The sequence below is a fragment of the Mauremys mutica genome, chromosome 20, assembly GCF_020497125.1.
Source record: "Mauremys mutica isolate MM-2020 ecotype Southern chromosome 20, ASM2049712v1, whole genome shotgun sequence".
In the NCBI taxonomy this organism is placed as follows: Eukaryota; Metazoa; Chordata; order Testudines; family Geoemydidae; genus Mauremys; species Mauremys mutica.
The window spans coordinates 16,256,568-16,278,710 of NC_059091.1; the positions used below are offsets into that span (position 1 = coordinate 16,256,568).

A 22,143-nucleotide genomic window follows, 5' to 3' on the forward strand; every position below is an offset into this window, starting at 1 on the left:
AATGGCCCTAATGGGTCAGACCAAAGGTCCATCTAGCCCAGTATCCTGTCTTCCAACAGTGGCCAGTGCCAGGTGCCCCAGAGGGAATGAACAGAACAGGTAATCATCAAGTTTTATCCATCCCGTCGCTTGTTCCCAGCTTCTGGCAAACAGAGGCTAGGGACACCATTCCTGCCCATCCTGGCTAATAGCCATTGTTGGACCTATCCTTCATTAATTTATCTAGTTCTTTTCTGAGCCCTGTTGTGGTCTTGGCCTTCACAACATCCTCTGGCAAGGAGTTCCACAGGTTGTGTATGATGTATGTTGTGTGAAGAAATACTTCCTTTTATTTGTTTTAAACCTGCTCATAACACATTAATAGTCAGAAGTAGTAAACAACACTTATCTATTTTCTCTACACCAGTCATGATTTTATAGACCTCAATCATATCTCCCCTTAGTTGTCTCTTTTCTGAACTGAAAAGTTCCAGTCTTCTTAATCTCTCCTCAAATGGAATCCGTTCCATACCTCTAACCGTCTTTACTAATGATCTGGATAATGGGATGGATTGCACCCTCAGCATGTTCTGAGGGTAGGGATAGGGTCCAGAGTGATCTAGACAAATTGGAGGATTGGGCCAAAAGAAATATGATGAGGTTCAGCAAGGACAAGTGCAGAGTCCTGCACTTAGGACAGAAGAATCCCATGCACTGCTACAGGCTGAGGACAGACTGGGTAAGCAGCAGTTCTGCAGACAAGGACGCGGGGATTACAGTGGATGAGAGCTCCGCTAACAGCATATTGGGTTGCATTAGTATGAGCATTGCCAGCAGATCGAGGGAAGTGATTATTCCCCTCTATTCGGCACTGGTAAGGCCACATCTGGAGTATTGTGTCCAGTTTTGGGATCCCCACTACAGAAAGGATGTGGACAAATTGGAGAGAGTCTAGCGGAGGGCAACGGAAATGATCAGGGGGCTGGGGCACATGACTTACGAGGAGAGGCTGAGGGAACTGGGCTTGTTTAGTCTGCAGAAGAGAAGAGTGAGGGGGGATTTGATAGCAGCCTTCAACTACATGAAGGGGGGTTCCAAAGAGAATGGATCTCAGCTATTCTCTGTGGTGGCAGATGACAGAGCAAGAAGCAATGGTCTCAAGTTGCAGTTCGAGAGGTCTAGGTTGGATATTAGGAAACACTATTTCACGAGGAGGGTGGTGAAGCTCTGGAATGGGTTACCTAGGGAGATGGTGGAGGTTTTTAAGGGCCCGGATTGATAAAGCCCTGGCTGGGATGATTTAGTTGGTGTTGGTCCTGCTTTGAGCAGGGGGGTTGGACTAGATGACCTCCTGAGGTCTCTTCCAATCCTAATCTGTGATTCTATGATTTAAGATAAAAGCAGTTCACAAATTTTTTGGTGACAAGTCTCTGAAACGCACGCTCTTTGTAGCAGATCCAGTGTAGTCCTACTCTGGGTCTGGATAGGAATTTGGGAGCCCACCTAGAGGGATTCCCACCTATTGAATCTTGCAGAACCTAACCCAGCAGGGAGATTCCTGTGTACTAGGGATTTTGCAGTAAGAGTTCAGAAACTCTGGTTAAAATCAAATGGTGTTGACTGTTTTGGCCATGGTTATCATTGCAGCTAATCCATGTTCTGCACTGGTATGATGGCATCTATCATAGATTTTAAGGTCAGAAGGGACCATTATGATAGTCTAGTCTGACCTCCTGCACAAAGCAGGCCACAGAATCTCTCCCACCCGCTCCTGTAACAAACCCCTAACCTATGTCTGAGCTATTGAAGTCCTCAATTCATGGTTTAAAGACTTCAAGGTGCAGAGAATCCTCCAGCAAGTGACCCGTGCCCCATGCCCACAGTGCAGAGGAAGGCAAAAAAAACCCCACAGCCTCTGCCAATCTGCCCTGGAGGAAAATTCCTTCCCAACCCCAAATATGGCGATCAGCTAAACCCTGAGCATGTGGGCAAGACTCACCAGCCCGACACCCAGAAAATAATTCTCTGTAGTAACTCAGATTACACCCCATCTAACATCCCATCACAGGCCATTGGGCATATTTACTGCTAATAGTCAAAGATCAATTAATTGCCAAAATTAGGCTATCCCATCATACCATCCCCTCCATAAACTTATCAAGCTTAGTCTTGAAGCCAGATATGTCTTTTGCCTCCACTGCTCCCCTTGGAAGGTTGTTCCAGAACTTCACTCTTCTGATGGTTAGAAACCTTCATCTAATTTCAAGTCTAAACTTCCTAGTGTCCGGTTTATGATGTTCTTCTTCGAGTGATTGCTCCTATGCATTTCAGTCAGGTGTGCGCGCTGCGCGTGCACGGCATCTCGGAACTTTTTTACCCTAGCAACTCCGGCGGGCCGGCTGGCGCCCCCTGGAGTGGCGCCGCTATGGCGCCTGTTATATACCTCAGCCGGCCCGTCCGCTCCTCAGTTCCTTCTTACCGCCCGTGACGGCCAGTTGGAACTGTGGAGTGCTCTCTGTCCTCCACTACCGTAGCTCTCGCTACTGTTCTTTGTATATAGTTCGTTAGTACTTAGTGTAGATAGTTTTCATAGTTAGTTAGTTAGGTTTTAGGATAGGGTTAAGGGGGGTATCCCCTCCCTTTCCTCCCCCGGTGCGGGCTCATGCCCAAGGCACCGGGCTTTAAGCCCTGCGCAGCGTGCCAGAGGCCTATGCCAGTCGGGGACCCACACGATGCCTGCCTCCGTTGCCTGGGCGAAGGACACCGAACAGATAAGTGTTCTTCCTGTTCCGCCTTCAAGACGCGAACTCAAAAGGAGCGGGACATTCGATTGAAACAACTCCTAATGGAGGCGTTGCTCCAGCCCCTGGCACCGGCCGCGCCGGCACCGAGAGCTTCTTCGGTGCAGAGCGCACCGGCGGCACCAAGCCGCTCCGGCACCGCGGCCCCACTGCCTCAGCCAGCGGCTCCGAAGACCCGGCACCGCTCGCTCTCGCCCTCAAGAAAACACAAGCTGGCGAAGGCACTTGCTAAGGCCCGCGCTGAGGACTCAGCGAAGACAATTGCGCCACCTGCGACCCCTGCGGTGGCTGTGCACAAGATGTGCACCGGGCCATTGACTCCGGCGCCGCAAGGGTCGTCGAGTCCGGCATCACCACGCTCCCCGGCACCGACCGTGGTCGAGCCCGGGCTGCCATCTACGCCGGAGACATTCTCCTCGGTGCGTGAGCTAATACAGCTCATAGAGGCACCGAGCCTCCGGCCCCCGGCACCGCCGGCGCGGGCTGTAGTGTCGGCAGGAAAACCGGCCATGATGCTCCGGCCGCCCTCTCCGGACAGACGGCACGGACGACCCTCCCGGTCACGTTCCCGGTCCCGCCGTAGATCACCGTCCCGTCGATCGCGATCTCGGCACCGCTCGTCATCACGGTACCGGTCGCACTCCCGGCGTCGCACCAGGTCCCGATCGCCATCGCGTCGGCACCGACAAAGGTCTCCGTCCCGGCACCGTTCCCGGCACCGTTCCCCGCGCAGCCGCTCCCGGCACCGCAGGTCCGATTCCCGGTCGAGCTCCCGGCACCGCGGCACGCGTTGGTCTCGGTCACCGTCCCGGTACCGTGACGACCGGCACCGATCCTCGGCTCCGTCCGGGGCCGGACTGCCTCGATCGACAGCGCAATCGATCAGCGCCTCGGCACCGCCATAGCTATCCTGCTCTGCATCGGTCGCCTCCGCGGTGGACAGCACTGCCCGCCTTCCGCCTACCCCGCACGGCCAACCTCAGGGGGCACAGCAGTGGGGATTCTGGGTGCCATGGGCCCAGTACGAGGCTCAGGGGGTGCCATTGCCCCCGAAAGCCCCTGCTTCCGAGCGCACGGTTCCAGAGGCGACGGTTAGCCGGCCGCCCCCTTCTCCTACACGTGAGCCTGACCGCGAGGGGGCCATGCAGCCCGACCCAGCCGATGAACAGTCCGCAGGTCCTGCGACGGAGGTCGCTGTCCAGGGCTTGTCCTCGTCCTCCTCACCGGACGAGGCGGTGGCCGGAGCGTCTACCAAGGAGCCACCGCCTATAGACCTGAAGGCCCATCAAGACCTGCTTCGCCGCGTGGCGACGGCTATGGCTCTTCCGGTGGCGGAGGTTCAGGAGGACGAGGACCCTATCACGAACGTCGTCGGTGCAGAGGCTCCCGTGCGAGTGGCGTTACCGTTTGTGCGAACAATACAGAAAAACGCCACCACACTTTGGCAGACGCCTGCGTCCATCCCCCCTACGGCTCGTGGGGTCGAGCGGAAATATTCAGTCCCCCCCACGGGCTATGAGTATCTCTATACTCACCCAACCCCGGACTCGTTGGTCGTCCAGTCGGTCAACGACAGGGAGAGGCACGGTCAACCTGCCCCTGTGCCCAAGTCGAAGGACGCGCGGCGCATGGACCTGTTAGGCCGCAAAATCTACTCGGCGGGTGGCCTACAGATGCGCATCGCCAACCAGATGGTCCTCCTCGCCAGGTACGTCTTTGACATCATGACGTCCCTGGCGAAGTTTACAGAGCTCCTGCCAACAGCCTCCCGCCAGGAGTTCTCGGCGATGTTGGACGAGGAAAAGAAATCGTCCAGGTCCTCCATCACGGCCGCCCTCGACGCTGCGGACTCGGGAGCTCAGACCTTAGGCTCCGGCGTGATGATGCGGCGCATCGCCTGGCTGCAGTCCTCCACCCTGCCGCCGGAGGTGCAATATACACTACAGGACCTGCCGTTTGACACTCAGGGTCTCTTCTCCGAGAAGACTGATTCCCGGATCCAGACCCTGAAAGACGGTCGCATTGCCATCCGCACCCTAGGGATGCACACGCCGGCAACACAGCGCAGGTCCTTCCGGCAGCAACCCCCACGGTCCTTCCACCAACAACGCTACCGCCCGTACAATAGCCGGCGACCGCCTCCAAATCGCCGTCGTCCTTCCGGCAATAGGCGTAGCCAGGGCCAGGCCTCTTCCAAGGCCCCTCAGGGGTCCAAGCAGGCCTTTTGATGGGACGCACGAGGACGGCCCATCACTCTCCCTACCGGATCCTACCCCTTTATTTTACAACCGCCTTTCCCATTTCTTTTCGGCGTGGTCCCAATTAACAACGGACAACTGGGTGCTTCAAACAGTCCAGTCGGGATACCGCCTTCAATTTGTTTCACCCCCGCCTTCCCACCCACCCTCCCTGTCCCTCTTCAGGGACCCCTCTCACGAGCAAGTCCTCTTACAAGAGGTCCAGATTCTGTTGAGCGTGGGTGCCATAGAAGCAGTGCCTCAAGACAGGCGGGACAGGGGATTCTACTCCCGTTATTTTCTCATCCCCAAAGCGAAAGGGGGGCTACGTCCTATCCTGGACCTTCGCGAGCTGAACAAGTACCTGCTCAAGCCCAAGTTTCGCATGGTCACTTTGGGGATCATCATTCCCTCTCTGGATCCGGGAGACTGGTTTGCCGCCCTCGACATGAAGGACGCCTACTTCCATGTCGCGATCTATCCTCCCCATCGACGTTACCTCCGGTTTGTGGTCAACAACGCCCACTACCAGTTCGCCGTGTTGCCGTTCGGGCTCTCCACCGCACCGAGGGTATTTACCAAATGCATGGCGGTGGTTGCTGCAGCCCTCCGCCGTCATCGAATACATGTCTACCCGTATCTCGACGACTGGCTGGTTCGCGGACAGTCTCGACAGCTGGTGATGGGCCAGTTGACAGATATACTGTCCCTCTTCCGACGTCTCGGTTTTCTCATCAACACCGAGAAGTCCACCTTGATCCCGTCGCAGCGGGTGGAGTTCATCGGAGTGGTCCTCGACTCCTCGTTGGCCCGAGCTTGCCTACCGCGATCTCGACATCAGACGATGGTCTCCCTCATCCGGGACCTCGTCTCCTTCCCGACCACGACGGTGCGCTCCTGCCTCCGCCTCCTGGGCCACATGGCATCATGCACGTATGTCTCCGCGTACGCGCGGCTTCACCTCCGCCCATTCCAGTCTTGGCTCGTGTCGGTGTACCGGCCGCATCGAGATCCCATCGATATGGTGGTCAGTCTCCAGGCCAACACTCGAGTCCCTCAACTGGTGGCTAGACCCGGAGATTGTCTGTGCGGGAGTCCCGTTCCATCCTCCTCGCCCGTCCGCCACTCTGACCACGGATGCCTCAGCGCTGGGTTGGGGAGCTCACCTGGGCGATCTTCACACCCAAGGTCTGTGGTTGCCCCAGGAGCTCGCTCTGCACATCAATGTCCGCGAGCTGCGAGCGATCCGTCTGGCCTGTCGCACCTTCTGCACCCACCTGCAAGGCCGCTGTGTGACAGTGTTCACGGACAATATGTCAGCTATGTTCTACGTGAACAAACAAGGCGGAGCCCGTTCCTCCCTCCTCTGCAAGGAAGCGATGCTCCTGTGGGACTTCTGCGTGACCCACTCCATTCACCTGGAAGCGTCCTTTCTTCCGGGAGTGCAGAACACGCTGGCCGACCATCTCAGCAGGTTGTTCCTCTCCCACGAGTGGTCCCTCCGTCCCGATGTGGTACACACAATCTTCCAGAAGTGGGGGTTTCCCCAAGTAGACCTATTCGCGTCCAAGGAGAACAGGAAGTGCCACCTGTTTTGCTCGTTCCGGGGTCACTCGCCGGGCTCCCTGTCGGACGCCTTCCTGTATTCCTGGAAGGATCACCTCCTCTACGCCTTCCCTCCGTTCCCGCTCGTACACCGAGTGTTGCAGAAGCTTCGGAGGGACAAAGCCAGCGTCATTCTCGTGGCTCCGGCCTGGCCGAGGCAGCACTGGTACACCCTGCTGCTCGAGCTCTCCGTTCGGGATCCCATCCCCCATCCGTTGTGGCCGGACCTCATCACCCAGGACTTCGGCAGACTCCGCCACCCGAACCTGCAGTCCCTCCATCTTACAGCTTGGTACCTGCGTGGTTGACCCACGCAGAGAGGGACTGTTCGGCGGCAGTACAACAAGTCCTGCTAGAGAGCAGAAAGCCTTCCACTCGCTCCACCTATCTGGCGAAATGGAAGCGGTTCGCGCTCTGGTGTGACCAGCGAGGCCTCAATCCCTTCGTAGTCCCTGTCCCTACCATCCTGGACTACCTCTGGTACCTTAAGGAGCAAGGTTTTGCGGTCTCCTCCTTGAGAGTTCACCTGGCAGCAGTGTCCGCCTTTCGTCCATCTGTGGAAGGTCGGTCCATCTTCTCCAACCAGATGGTTTCCCGCTTCCTTAAAGGCCTGGACCGCTTGTACCCGCCGGTGCGGCGTCCTGCCCCGGCCTGGGATTTGAACCTCGTGCTGGCCAAGCTGATGGGTCCCCCCTTCGAGCCCTTGGCCACGTGCTCCCTGCTCTACCTCTCCTGGAAGACAGCCTTCCTTGTCGCCATTACATCGGCGAGGCGAGTCTCTGAGCTCCGTGCTCTAACGGTTAGTCCGCCATACACCGTCTTCCACGGGGACAAGGTGCAGCTTCGACCACATCCGGCTTTCCTCCCAAAAGTGGTGTCAGCCTTCCACCTCAATCAGGAGATCTTCCTCCCGGTCTTCTTCCCGAAGCCGCATGCCTCGCCTCGGGAGCAACAGCTTCACACCCTCGACGTCCGCAGGGCGCTCGCTTTTTACATCGAGCGGACGAAGCCCTTCCGGCGTTCCACCCAGCTGTTCGTAGCGGTGGCTGGCCGTATGAAAGTCGAGCCGATCTCCTCACAGCGGATTTCCTCATGGGTTACAGCATGCATTCGGACATGCTACGAGCTTGCTCGCATGCCACCATGCCGCCTCACCGCTCACTCGACGAGAGCGCACGCCTCGTCCGCAGCCTTCCTGGCCCATGTTCCCATCCAGGACATCTGTCGAGCGGCACCTGGTCTTCTGTCCACACCTTCGCCTCCCACTACGCGTTGGTGCAGCAGTCTCGAGACGACGCAGCCTTCGGCTCCGCGGTATTACATTCCGCCACGTCTCACTCCGACCCCACCGCCTAGGTAAGGCTTGGGAATCACCTGACTGGAATGCATAGGAGCAATCACTCAAAGAAGAAAAGATGGTTACTCACCGTAGTAACTGTTGTTCTTCGAGATGTGTTGCTCCTATCCATTCCAGACCCGCCCTCCTTCCGCACTGTCGGAGTAGCCGGCAAGAAGGAACTGAGGAGCAGACGGGCCGGCTGAGGTATATAACAGGCGCCATAGCAGCGCCACTCCAGGGGGCGCCAGCCGGCCCGCCGGAGTTGCTAGGGTAAAAAAGTTCCGAGATGCCGTGCACGCGCGGCGCGCACACCTGACTGGAATGGATAGGAGCAACACATCTCGAAGAACAACAGTTACTACGGTGAGTAACCGTCTTTTATGCTTCCTGATGTCAGATTTGTGTCCATTTATTCTTTGGCCAAACTGGACAGTCTCTACGCAAAAGAATAAATGGACACAAATCTGACATCAGGAATCATAACATTCAAAAACCAGTGGGAGAACACTTCAACCTCTCTAACCATTCAGTGACAGACTTGAAGGTGGCAATTTTGCAACAAAAAAACCTTCAAAAACAGACTCCAAAGAGAGACGACTGAACTCGAATTAATATGCAAATTAGATACAATTAACTTAGGTTTAAACAGGGAATGGTTGGGTCATTACACTAATTGAATCTATTTCCCTATGTTAAGTTCTCCTCACACCTTCTCTGAGTCATCTCAATTATCACTTCAAAAGTTTTTTTTCTCCTGCTGGTGATAGCTCATCTCAATTGATTAGACTCTTCCTGTTGGTATGCATACTTCCACCTTTTCATTTTCTCTGTATGTATAAATATCTCCTGTCTGTGTGTTCCATTCTATGCATCCGAAGACGTGAGCTGTAGCTCACGAAAGCTCATGCTGAAATAAATTTGTTAGTCTCTAAGGTGCCACAAGTACTCCTGTTCTTTTGGCGGCTCATAGTCATCCTGTGATCAACCAATACTCCGAGGTCCTTCTCCTCCTCTGTTACTTCCAACTGATGTGTCCCCAGTTTATAACAAAAATTCTTATTAATCCCTAAATTCATGACCTTGCACTTTTCACTATTAAATTTCATCCTATTACTATTACTCCAGTTTACAAGGTCATCCAGGTCTTCCTGTATGATATTCCGGTCCTTCTCTGTATTGGCAATACCTCCCAACTTTGTGTCATCCACAAATTTTATTAGCACATTCCCACTTTTTGTACCAAGGTCAGTAATAAAAAGATTGGTCCCAAACCCGATCCCTGAGGAACTCCACTAGTAACCTCCCTCCAGCCTGACAGTTCACCTTTCAGTATGACCCGTTGTAGTCTCCCCTTTAACCAGTTCCTTATCCACCTTTCAGTTTTCATATTGATCCCTGTCTTTTTCCAATTTAGCTAATAATTCCCCATGTGGAACTGTATCAAATGCCTTACTGAAATCGAGGTAAATTAGATCCACTGCATTTCCTTTGTCTAAAAAATTTGTTACCTTCATAGAATCATAGAATCTCAGGGTTGGAAGGGACCTCAGGAGGTCATCTAGTCCAACCCCCTGCTCAAAGCAGGACCAAACCCAACTAAATCATCCCAGCCAGGGCTTTGTCAAGCCTGACCTTAAAAACCTCTAAGGAAGGAGATTCCACTACCTCCCTAGGTAACCCATTCCAGTTCTTCACCACCCTACTAGTGAAAAAGTTTTTCCTAATATCAGCCTAAACCTCCCCCTCTGCAACTTGAGACCATTACTCCTTGTTCTGTCATCTTCTACCACTGAGAACAGTCTAGATCCATCCTCTTTGGAACCCCCTTTCAAGTAGTTGAAAGCAGCTATCAAATCCCCCCTCATTCTTCTCTTCTGCAGACTAAACAATCCCAGTTCCATCAGCCTCTCCTCATAAATCATGTGCTCCAGCCCCCTAATCATTTTTGTTGCCCTCCGCTGGACTCTCTCCAATTTTTCAACCTCCTTCTTGTAGTGTGGGGCCCGAAACTGGACACAGTACTCCAAATGAGGCCTCACCAGTGCTGAGTAGAGGGGAATGATCACATCCCTCGATCTGCTGGAAATGCCCCTACTTATACAACCCAAAATGCCATTAGCCTTCTTGGCAACAAGGGCACACTGCTGACTCATATTCAGCTTTTCGTCCACCGTAACCCTTAGGTCCTTTTCTGCAGAACTGCTGCCCAGCCATTCGGTCCCTAGTCTGTAGCAGTGCATGGGATTCTTCCGACCTAAGTGCAGGACTCTGCACTTGTCCTTGTTGAACCTCATCATATTTCTTTTGGCCCAATCCTCTAATTTGTCTAGGTCCCTCTGTATCCTAGCCCTACCCTCCAGCGTATCAACCACTCCTCCCAGTTTAGTGTCATCTGCAAACTTGCTAAGGGTGCAGTCCACACCATCCTCCAGATCGTTAATGAAGATATTGAATAAAACCGGCCCCAGCACCGACCCTTGGGGCACTCCACTTGATACCGGCTGCCAACTAGACATGGAACCATTGATCACTACCCGTTGAGCCCGACCATCTAGCCAGTTTTCTATCCACCTTACCGTCCATTCATCCAGCCCATACTTCTTTAACTTGCTGGCAAGAATACTGTGGGAGACTGTATCAAAAGCTTTGCTAAAGTCCAGAAATAGCACATCCACTGCTTTCCCCTCATCCACAGAGCCGGTTATCTCGTCATAGAAGGCAATTAGGTTAGTCAGGCATGACTTGCCCTTGGTGAATGCATGCTGACTGTTCCTGATCACTTTCCCTTCCTTTAAGTGGTTCAGGATTGATTCCTTGAGGACCTGTTCTCAAAGAAGATCAGGTTGGTTTGGCACGATCTCCCTTTTGTAAAACCATGTTGTATTTTGTCCCACTTACCATTGATCTCAATGTCCTTAACTACTTCAAAAAATGTTTCCAAGACCTTGCATACTACAGATGTCAAACTAACAGGCCTGTAGTTACCTGAGTCACTTTTTTTTCCCCCTTTCTTAAAAATAGGAACTGTTAGCAAGTCTCCAGTCATATGATACAACCCCTGAGTTTACTGATTCCTTAAAAATTCTTGCTAATAGGCTTGCAATTTCATGTGCCAGTTCCTTTAATATACTTGGATGAAGATTATCTGGGCCCCCCGATTTAGTCCCTTAAGATGTTTGAGTTTGGCCTCTACCTCAGATGTGGTAATATCTACCTCCATATCCTCATTCCCATTTGTCATCCTACTATTATCCCTAAGCTCCTCATTAGCCTCATTTAAACACTGTATTTGTTTAGATATTGGGCCATGCCTAGATTATCGTTAACCTCCACTCCATCCTCAGTGTATAGCGGTCCCACTTTTCTTTCTTTTATTTTCTTATTTATATGGCTATAGAACCTTTTACTATTGGTTTTAATTCCCTTTGCAAGGTCCAACTCTACATGGCTTTTGGCCTTTCTCACTTTATCCCTACATGTTCTGACCTCAGTAAAGTAGCTTTCCTTGCTGATCCCTCCCATCTTCCACTCCTTGTAGGCTTTTTGCTTTTTCTTAATCATCTCTCTGAGATGCTTGGTCTACAACTCTTGCCTATGAATTTTTTCCCCTTTCTTGGGATGCAGGCTTCTGATAGTTTCTGCAACTTTGACTTGAAGTAATTCCAAGCCTCCTCCGGCTTTAGATCCACAAGTTCTTCAGTCTAATCCACTTCCCTAACTAATTTCCTTAATTCTTTAAAGTTAGCCCTTTTGAAATCAAAAACTCTAGTCACATATCTATTTTTGTTCATCCTTCCATTTAGTTTGAACTGAATTAGCACATGATCGCTCAAACCAAGATTGTCCCCTACAACCATTTCTTCTATGAGGTCCTCACTACTCACCAAAACCAAATCTAAAATGGCATCCCCTCTTGTTGGTTCAGCAACTACTTGGTGAAGGAATCCATCAGCTATCACATCCAGGAAAATCTGAGTCCTGTTATTATTACTAGCACTTGTCCTCCAATCAATATCTGGGAATTTAAGTCTCCCATGAACACACAATTCCCATTAGTATTTACTTCATTAAAAACATTAGAGGTCTCTGTCCATATCCAAATCAGATCCCGGTGGTCTATAGCACACCCCAAGCTCTATCCCGGGGAGGCTCTAGTAGCTTTCTTCCCCAATGTGATTTTTGCCCAGACCGACTCTCTTATCCATTCCATCCCTTCTTATTTCTTTACAGTCTACCTCATCATTGATATACAATGCTACTCCACCACCTTTGCCTTTATTTCTGTCTTTCCTAACCAGCACGTACCCTTCAATACCTATACTCTAGTCATGACTACTATTCCACCATGTTTTTGTTATCCCTATAATATCTGGTTTCACTTCCTGCACCAATAGCTCTAGTTCCTCCATTTTGTTACCTAGGCTCTTCGCATTAGTGTACAAACATCTTAATTTTTTATGTTTGTCTTCTCTCACATTCTTTATCCGATTAGGCACAGACATTCTACCACCAGTATCACCTGTTAGACTAGTATCTACACTACCCTTCCTCCTTATGTCCAGTAAGTGACAAATAAGTTTGTGCTGTAAACCAGCCCCTAGTTAGGGCACAGGCAGTGGAGAGCATATCCCATCCCTAATACTGGATGACCAGATGCAAAGCAAGTTGTTAGTGAGTGATTCCTTCCCTTCCAGTCCAAGATGATGCTGTGATCTAGGCCTTGGGCAAATAACAGTCTTTGTTCCAAGCTGCATCTTGCTGTAGATCTTGAAAGAGAAAACTCACCAGTTTCCAGTTGGAAGGGTATCTTTGCAGTCACAAGTGCTAGAAATTTAAGCTTGAATTAAAACAACATTGTACAGAAACTGATGAGTAAGGACACTACTATCTAGAGCATGTTTCCTACTTGTTGTGGATATGGTACTCCGAAGGAATTCTGTGCCAAGAAAATTTCTGTACACAACAAATAAAATTTGCAGAATTTTAAAATATTAATAAATAAATGTGGAGGCTCCAGCATAGCAGTGGTGAGCACAGATCACTGGCTGCACAGAGGTGAGAGATTACCCATGGAACAGGGACTCTGCAGTGAGGTTGTAGCTGATACAGCAGAAGGGCCTGCTGCAGAAACACCCTTGGGCTCTGCACCAAGCGCATGAGTTATGGGCAGGCAGGCTCAACCCAGCAGGGTCCAACTGTGGCGGGCTTAGTCTAGGGAGATCCAGATGTGGGGTAAGAGGGTTTTGTGTGGGGCACACTGAGTGCAGAAAACTCAGTGGAGGATTTGGATGCACAAGGAAGGTCCCAGATGCAGGGACAATGGGACTCTGCAAGGGGGGTCCAGGTGGGGAAAGATGGGATTCAGCGAGGGGGGGGCTGGGTGCAACTGGCTGGGACTCAGTGAGGGTCCAGGTGTGCGGTTTCTCAGGGTGAGGGTTCGATGGACCTGCTTAGTAGAAGAGCCCCAGCTGCTGCTGCCACCACCAGCGCCAGGATCCCTCCCCCATCCGCTTCTCTTCCCTATCCTATCCCTTTGTTCACTGCCTCTCCCTCTCCGCACTGTCCCCTGCTCCTATCTCACTCCTACACCCCATTCCCCCTATCCAATCCTGTCCCCCTTTCTTCCCCACTGCCTCTCCTCCTCCTCCCCCCCCACCACCCTTGCCACGACCCACCAGTGGCACTCACCATTGTATGGAAAACAGGATGGCTCCCAGCACACATAGAAAAGGGGTTTGACTGGCACCAGGACCCAGGAGACGGAGTCAGCTAGCAGGAGGGGCACTCTCCATCATCCAGGCAGCTCTGCACTTGCAGAAATGGGCAGTGGCATGTGACCCCACACAGCCCCCCATGCCACGCTTCTGTTTGGGGGGGCAATACCCCCTGTCCTCCCTAAATTACACTCATCGGGGGGCCCTTCCCCCCCCCCCCAGTGATTTACCTCTCTTCTGGCTGCTCCAGGCACCGGTTACCACATGACTGCTCTTGCAACTTCCCTTTGCTTCCCCATCCTTATCTGCAGAGGACATGAATTCTGTATGCTCAGTGGCACAGAATTCCTCCAGAGTAATATAGGTTTGTCAAGCTCTGATCTCTTTTTAGGGGTATCCACTGTGATACAGTCAGGTTTATTTGGGTGCATTTGATGATCAGATTTTAAATAGCATAGATTCTCCTTCATGCCAGCTGTTCTAGCTAGAGCGTACCATATAACAGGGGTAGACAACCTGATTTTCAGTGGCACTGTCACTGCCCGGGTCCTGGCCACCGGTCCGGGGGGCTCTGCATTTTAATTTAATTTTACATGAAGCTTCTTAAACATTTTAAAAACCTTATTTACTTTACATACAATAGTTTAGTTATATATTATAGAAAGGGACATTTTTTAGAAGATATTACTGGCATGCAAAACCTTAAATTAGAGTGAATAAATGAAGACTCAGCACACCACTTCTGAAAGTTACCGACCCCTGCCATATAATTTGGGTTTTGACCACCTTTTGGTCTTTTTCTAGGTTATGGCAACTGGAACTCTGGGACAAACAGAGGCAAGTATAGTAAAATCTTAATGCCATTTTTTCATGATAATATTATCAGTCAGAAAAATGATTATAAAATTGAAGTTTTTCACAGCTCAAATCTGTTCCCCATGCCTGAATAATATCCTCTTAGGTCACATGCAACTCTATTTCGGTCAGCGTTGCAGAGCCCCTATAACTGTGACAGTCTTTACTATTCTGCCTTGTGCATCAACAAAACCAGATATTTCTGTTCCAGAAGTCAGCAGTTTGTATCCTTCAGTCTTTCTGTCTTACATCACTTCTCTGTGAAATGGCACTGAACGTTAAAGTGCTGTCACAGCATGCTAGAAGACTGAATTTCTAGTTCTTGTGCCAGAGAGACACGAAAAATGTCACTGCGTCTGCATTTAGACCCAAACTTGAAACAGGCCTCCCTTTATAAATATTTGTCTTTTTCCAGAGGCCATGCTCACTGTGCTCAGACTAGAGTGCGATGTCCAGCTGTGTGGTAGAATCTCACTAATCTATACGCTTTAATTAGCACAAGGAAGCCTCTCTCCACTCCTTAAAGACTGACTAGCAGAGCAGCATAGTACGTTTTTTATATCACTAACTGGTAGTTTAAACTGTAGTCAGTGTTGTACCAAGGATTTTATGACCTTTTCGCTATCTTCAGAGCTAGCTGGAAAACTTATTTTTGTAAAAACCAGAAAATATTCATGATTTCCCCCCCCCCCCCCATTTTTCAATCTAGTTGTTTTGGCAAAATATACAGTAAAATGAGCTTGCTAGCAGTGTCGTTGTTTTACTACTTGTGTTTATAGTATCACTTAGGGTCCCCATCTAAGATCAGGGTCCTGTTATGCTAGGCACTGAACAGGTGTATTGCGATATAGTCCATGTCCTGAAGAATTTACAGTTTAAAGGGACAAGACAAAGGGAAGGTAAGAGAGATTAAGGACTTCCCCAAACATAGCCACCAACTTCTCCTGGTGCCAGTGGATGCTCAACCCACCCTGACTCCACCCCTGCCCCACCCCCATTCCAACCCCTTCCCCAAAGTCCCCACCTCAACTCCACCCCCTCCATGCCCTATTGGACCACTTCCCCAAATCTCCACCCCAGCCCCGCCTTCTCCCCTGTGCACAGTGCATTCCCACTCTTTCCCCCCTCCCTCCCATAGCTTGTTACGCCATGAAACAGCTGTTTCGTGATGGGAAGCGCTGGGAGGAGAAGCGGGGTTGCGGTGCGCTCAGGGGGAGGAGGCGGAGGCGAGCTGGGGCGGGGAGCTGCCTGCACCCACCAATTTTTCCCCATGGGTGCTCCAGCCCTGGAGCACCCATGGAGTTGGCGCCTATGTCCCCAAAGACATTCTAGGTCAGTGGCATTTCAGGAATAGAACTGAGGTATCCTGACTCCTAGGTAAGTGCTCTGTCCACTAGCTCATGCTACTTCCTAATGCTATTAAATATTCATAAACTACAAAAGACATTAGAACAAAGTACATCTTGTGGTACTGTCTGTTTTACTTACTAAATCACAATTTGTTCACAATAGCTTTTTGACTCAAATTCAGATTAGCAAATCTCTGCTTTAATTTGCATGTTACTAAGAATCCTAGAACTACAGGGTTGGCAGTAGGACATGCTGATGGGTGAACTGAGCAAACCTAAAATGTAAGTTAAAAGGGAGAAAACAGCGTAGAACACTGATGCCATTTTAGTCGGTTTTCTGTCCCTATCTGCTTTGTAAGTAGCATGCCGTGGGCTGCATTTGGGGAAGCTGTTCTCCATCACTCCTGAGATAACATACAACTGAGAGGGCCATTTCTCTCATTTACGTGTGGGCAAGAGAGGGAACAGAAGTGACATCAGTGATATTTGTGCTAGTCAAAGTTAGTGGGGGGTTATTGTTCCATTTTTAGAATTGCACGAATTCTTATGCGTCTCTAGAAGAATAGACCCCAGACACAATGTCATCTAATTCGAACAAATCACTGTGATTTATAATGTGAACTGACTGCCTAGCTTAGAGGTATGAATTTTATGCTATGAAGTCAGAACATAACTGGGTATGGATGCAGTACAACTTCATGTCAAACTGACATAGAGACAAGCCCACTTTGAACTAAACTAGGCTCGTCTTAAATACGTTATCTTATAATTTCTTCTCTCACAACCTACACTCTTTACACATGCCTAAATGTCCATGCCACACTAGCTGTTCTTTCTGAGGGTGACTGGACTATGTTTTCTCTCTGGAATCTGTTTTTATCAGGCAAATGGATTGCCATGGAAGGCGTTATGTATGCTACACTGCAGCCTGCCCTGACCATGAGTGAGAGCAAGAATGAAAACTGAGGGCTAAATATTAGTTGGGGCAGATTATAGTAATAGTCTACATTGCTGGGATTTGATGTGAAGTTTCTCCCATGTGTGTTTTGACCTTCAAGTCCGGGTGTCAGATACACTAACACACCTTGGCAGGTGTCTTGTAAGGGGAAGAATGGGTTAAATGTAAATTAAAAGGGGCACTCTTGGGACTTCTGTGTCTGAACTTGGATAGAAATGTTCGCTCAGCTGCTTGACTGGAATTCTCAATGACACTTTCTCATTTCAGGATACGAGGGATATAGTTACGGCTATGGATACGGTCAAGATAACTCTGGCAATTATGGGTATGGTATGGCCACTTCAAACGCTTGGGAAATGCCTAATTCAGACACAGACCCTAACGCTTCCACTGGCGCTGATGCTGTTATAGCAAAAATGAACCAGCGCTTAGATATGGTGTCTCATCTAGAAACGGACACAATGCAAGGAGGACATTATGGCTCAGGTGGAGACAGGTGAGTCTAGAGATCAAGATGAAAAGATTCAGTACAGACAGGTTAGTGTCTTTTCCTGAGGGAACCGCTACTCTAAACTTCTGCTGACTATTAGACTTGCCACCTCTCACTTCTTTCTCATTTTGACCTCATTCTCACTTTGTCTTCACATTTTGGTTTTCAAGAGGAACAGATAGATAAAGGGAATTGGTTTAGCTGGATTTTCCTTCTTTTTGTTTATATGTTTGAAATAAGTCATTTGTATCCCAGTTTGAGTAGTGAAGTCTTAATAGTCTGGTGACAGGTACTTGAATTGTGATGCAATCTTTACAGTAATAGAAGGATATGTTTAACTTGGAAAAAAGAATCCTCTCACAGTTTTAAACTGGAGATGAATAAAGAAGGGATTCCTTAATATTTCTATATCTGGGAGCCTGCTGATGTATTTCATTTCTATAGCATTGCCACAACATTCATTTCCCTGTGTCCCTCATTTGATTTTAAGCTTAATTGTTAACCTAGAAGTGACATTTTTGTTCCAGGTTTGGGTTGCTGGTTGGGAATACAGTACAGATGTCCAGAAAAGATCAAGTGAGGTTTTGACCATGTTTTAAATCTGAAGTATATGCAGTACTAATAAGGACTGTTCACTTCACAAAGATTTTCTCATGTTAAATTTCAAAATTAGTTTATATTCAAAATTTAATACTTCTACAACACTGCTGTTCATTCTAGGTTTATGTGAAATATTAAATCATCCCAGCAAATCTGTTTCTGAGTATTTTTACATCTGAGTATTTTGCTTATGTACAAGTATCAATTTGAACAATATCAGGTTTACATCTATGTAGAGGAGACATCTATATTTTGTAGAGAACTTGAAGTTTGTCTGCTACTGTTCAAATACTAAGTATGCAGAGACATTGTCAAAATAACTTTAAACTAAATTCCATATAATGTAAGCAAACCAGAACCTCTTCTCTAGAATGAAAGCATAGCTTGTTAGTAGTAAGAAATGTCCTGCAAGAGACTTTTATACTTTATTCTTTTGTGTTGGAGTGCATTCTGGTTTGTTTGCAGTTGGCTATTGTTGCATCTGTACTTTTGTTTTAACCAACCAAGTTTAAAACTATAAAAACTTTATAAAAAGTTTATCACAAGAACTTGGGATATGTTTACCAAAAGTATAATTCAATAGTAATGACTTTTGAATATTGCAAAATTGCTACGTGTTTATGGACTAGAGGACAAATGTACAGTAGGCTTCACAAAGTTTTTAAGGAATTACTCCTCTGAAGTCTTGCATCAAATAGATTTTGGTGGAGTATTCTGTTTAAAAGCACTCATGTAAAGTACATCAGAGTTGGGTTTGTTTTTTTTTTTTAAATCCATCCTGGGGAAAAAATATTTGATAATAGCAGCCTCTTTAATCTAGTAGACAATGCTAAACAAGCTGAAACTAGACACATCTTAGACTGAAATTGAGATGCAAACGTTCAACAGTGATGGTATTTAACCATTGGAACAACTTACCAAGGGTAAAACGTTTAAATCAAGATTAGATATTTTTTTAAAAGAGATGCTGTAGGGAAGTTCTTTGGCCTGTTATACTTGAGATAAAAGATGATTACACTGATATCTTCTGGCCTCATCTATGAATCTGTACCTCTCTTGTAGAGGGTGGAAAGGACTGTTGCAAGGCAGCAGGTGAATAGTTTAATTGACTAAACTCTTGGGTTCTAATTTAATAAAATGAGAACTTTTGAATTTGATGTTCCAGCCCTTGTCCATTATTCAGACATCACACAATTGGGATCTTCTGCTCCAAGCCCCAAACATCGGGCAAGATACCATGCATAGTTCTGTCATGATAGATGATACTGGGCTCGTAATCCAGCCCTGTTAACAGATTCTAGCTCTTGCTGGAGAAAATATATCAAATATTCAGAGTGAATGTAGTAAACCATTTAAGGGACAAAAGGATGAAATTAGTGGTTTAGAAAACCTCAGTTTTTAGCCTTCAGTCTCATTGCCTAAAAAGCAGAGTGTGGGGAGGGCTATTCAGTTGCTGCAGTTGAAAGCTCTGGCTTACTGTAAATGGGCACTTGTATCTTTACCATCTGAGGATTTTTGGTGATTGCTAGTCTGGATGATTCTTCTCATATCAGTAGATGGAATGGCTTTTTTTTTTTTTTGGCTTTGGAGTTAGTGTTTCCTCCTCCAGCCATTGTTTCCTTCCAATTTCCTTGCTTTCAAAACCTTGCTATAGAGCATAACTACTGGAGGTTGTGCCCCAGTGGTCAGTGCTAGTTTGACATTTGTGTTCTTGCTTCCTTGTGTAATGTGTGAACCTGTTTGTGTTCTGTCTTGGTGGGTGTAGATTTCCCTCACACTATGGCTCATCTGGTAAAGTAGCATGTGATCATGAAGAGTGTGGAGCCTCCCCTTAAACTTTGATATATCATCTTTGCTGCAAATTGAGTCTGTCAGCCACTGCATAAGATGTACAGAGGCACTACTTTAGATATTACAGAATTTAAGTCTAAAACTCCTCTGCAGGTTTTGTATTTTTCTTCTGAAACTGTCCTGGTTAAAAACTGGTTTTGTGGAAACTACAGTGACCAGTAATAACTCTAAAGTCATGTCTACATGGGAAAGTTGACTGGGTAAAAACCCTTCCCAAGAGACACAAGCTAAATCAAGAAAAGGCACTCTTATACCAGAATAAATGCCCACATGAGGAGGTTTTACCAGTATGACTGTTGGCTTAAATTCACACCATGCATCATACACAGAAACTTTGTTGTGTAGACAAGGCCTAAATTAAGCCGTTCCTCCTAACAATTCAGAATAGAGTGGGGGAAGAGAAGCAGGACTATTACTTTGTGGCCTAACTAGCTCTGCATTTGTTCTTAACTATTTGGATTGTTCAGTTTGACTTAAGCATAGCTAAATAGAGGGCAGGTGGTGAATGTATTAAATTGAAATCTGAATGTCTGCATGGTTGAAAATCCACAGCTACTGATAACTGAGGTACCTTTGCTCAGCTTGGGAACTTTTCTTTTTAAAAAAGATCAGTGTGTGACGCAGTAATTTTAACAGAAATTGAAGATTAGTTTGGTGTGGCCTTCCTGGCACTTTAGGCATATGTAAATCTGACTAGGTATCTGTGGTCCTTCAGTGATGGACTGAGGTTGAACTGAATCCCTGCCGCTCCTTGCCATTCTATTTATGCCCTTCTCCCACTGCTGAATCACACGGAAAAACTCCCGTGTTGAGTGAAACCTCAGAGCCTTTTTTGATATAAATGAGACGAACATTTCTGTTGGTTTTGTTTAATCTTTCTCCTGCCATTTCTCGGCAGGCTGTAATGTGGTGCCTTATATGCTACTGACTGGATTCCTTGCTTGCTGTGTGACTCTTGCAGGTATAATACATATGAGTCCTACGACTCAAGGTCTTCACTGAACGACCGTGATCTATACAGATCTGGCTATGATTACAGTGAAGCTGAACATGACACCGAAAATGCCTATGAAGGTTGCTATGACAGCTTCTATGGGAACCACAGGGACCAGTACCAGAACAGAGCACGGGACAACTTTGGCCAGCGGGGTCAGAACTGGGCCAGAGACGGGCGAAATAACAGACCCATGGCATCTTCATATTCCGGGCACATGGGCGGACAGTGGAATGAGCTGCCACAGCCAATGGGAGGACGGGGCCATGGCCCTCACGGCTCCTCTAGGCTCCCATCCCTCTTCTCCCACAACATTATCCCAGAACTCAGCATGTTCCAGGGAATGCGAGGTTTCTCTGGAAACATGCGCTTTGGAGGAGGCGGCATGAAACAACGAATGAGGAGAAACTGGAAAATGTGGGACGCAGACTTTAAAGTAAGTACCTGTGCAATCCCCTCCCACCCATTTACCTCATATAGAGACTGTTCACTTCCCAACAAACTACACTGTCCAGCTCTGAGTGCAAAGGGCCCTATTCTCTGAAATACCATACTTAGTTTCCACAGTGTAATTTGTACTTCTGTGCATTATTTGCTTGGCATCGTGGTGTTTTCTAAATGGTTTGAAGAGGCCACATTCATTCATAGTGCAGTCTTAGCATCCAGAATGTTTAACCTTAATGCTCTTATTGTAAGGCTAGGAAAGTAAATGTGCTATAGTTTTGTAGTTTAATCTGATATGCTGAAGGAAGGTTGCTGTGAAGGACTGTGGCAAATGTTATCTGTCTTGACTGACTTTGCCTGTCAGAAGCATAACTGTGTTTTCTGGGAAGTTTAGTTCAATATAAAGCCCTTTTAAGGTGGCTTCATGCAGACTTATTTGCTGCTGGCAGGAGATGGTGTCAGCATGTACATTTGGGGACTGATATTTTCCTTTCTAGTCACAGAAAAAGAAAATCAAGAAGGACCCTACCTCTAAGAAGAGAAAACAAACTGACAGCACTGATGAACCTGATAGCAAGGCAGCAAAAACTGATGGCTCTGACAACTCCGACTCTGAGAATGGTAAGAACCTATTTGGTGACTCCTAATGAGTTAGCTCTTAGTCATGTGACATTATCAGAGTGCCTTTGTTTCAGGTAGTAATTGGCTCTGACATTTCAATTTCTCTTGAATATTTAATTTGGTGGTAAAATTGTTAATACCATTCTTTGCTGAGCTACCCAGCTGTTACTTTTTGTATGGTGACCATTTGTGATGTGCTTTTCAGAGGAAGGGACTGAAGGAGAAGCAGCAGAGAAGGAGGGCTCCAAAGCTGTAAGTGAAACTGACACTTGTAATTCACAGTAAAGACCATAATGCTTGAGGGAA

At 48.0% G+C, this 22,143-nt stretch overlaps 1 protein-coding gene across 2 annotated transcripts in view; it reads left to right on the forward strand.

The window, feature by feature from the left end:
* The window catches only part of AKAP8L (A-kinase anchoring protein 8 like), a 53,133-nt gene that overhangs the window by 11,318 nt on the left and 19,672 nt on the right, over positions 1-22,143 (forward strand). Inside the window, exons 2-6 of one of the 2 annotated variants that reach the window (XM_044995067.1) lie at positions 14,480-14,512; positions 17,105-17,333; positions 20,740-21,208; positions 21,714-21,837; positions 22,043-22,089. In XM_044995067.1, the coding sequence (XP_044851002.1) occupies positions 14,480-14,512; positions 17,105-17,333; positions 20,740-21,208; positions 21,714-21,837; positions 22,043-22,089 (902 nt within the window). The remainder of the gene's footprint in view (positions 1-14,479; positions 14,513-17,104; positions 17,334-20,739; positions 21,209-21,713; positions 21,838-22,042; positions 22,090-22,143) is intronic. The other variant, XM_044995068.1, reaches the window with a different exon arrangement.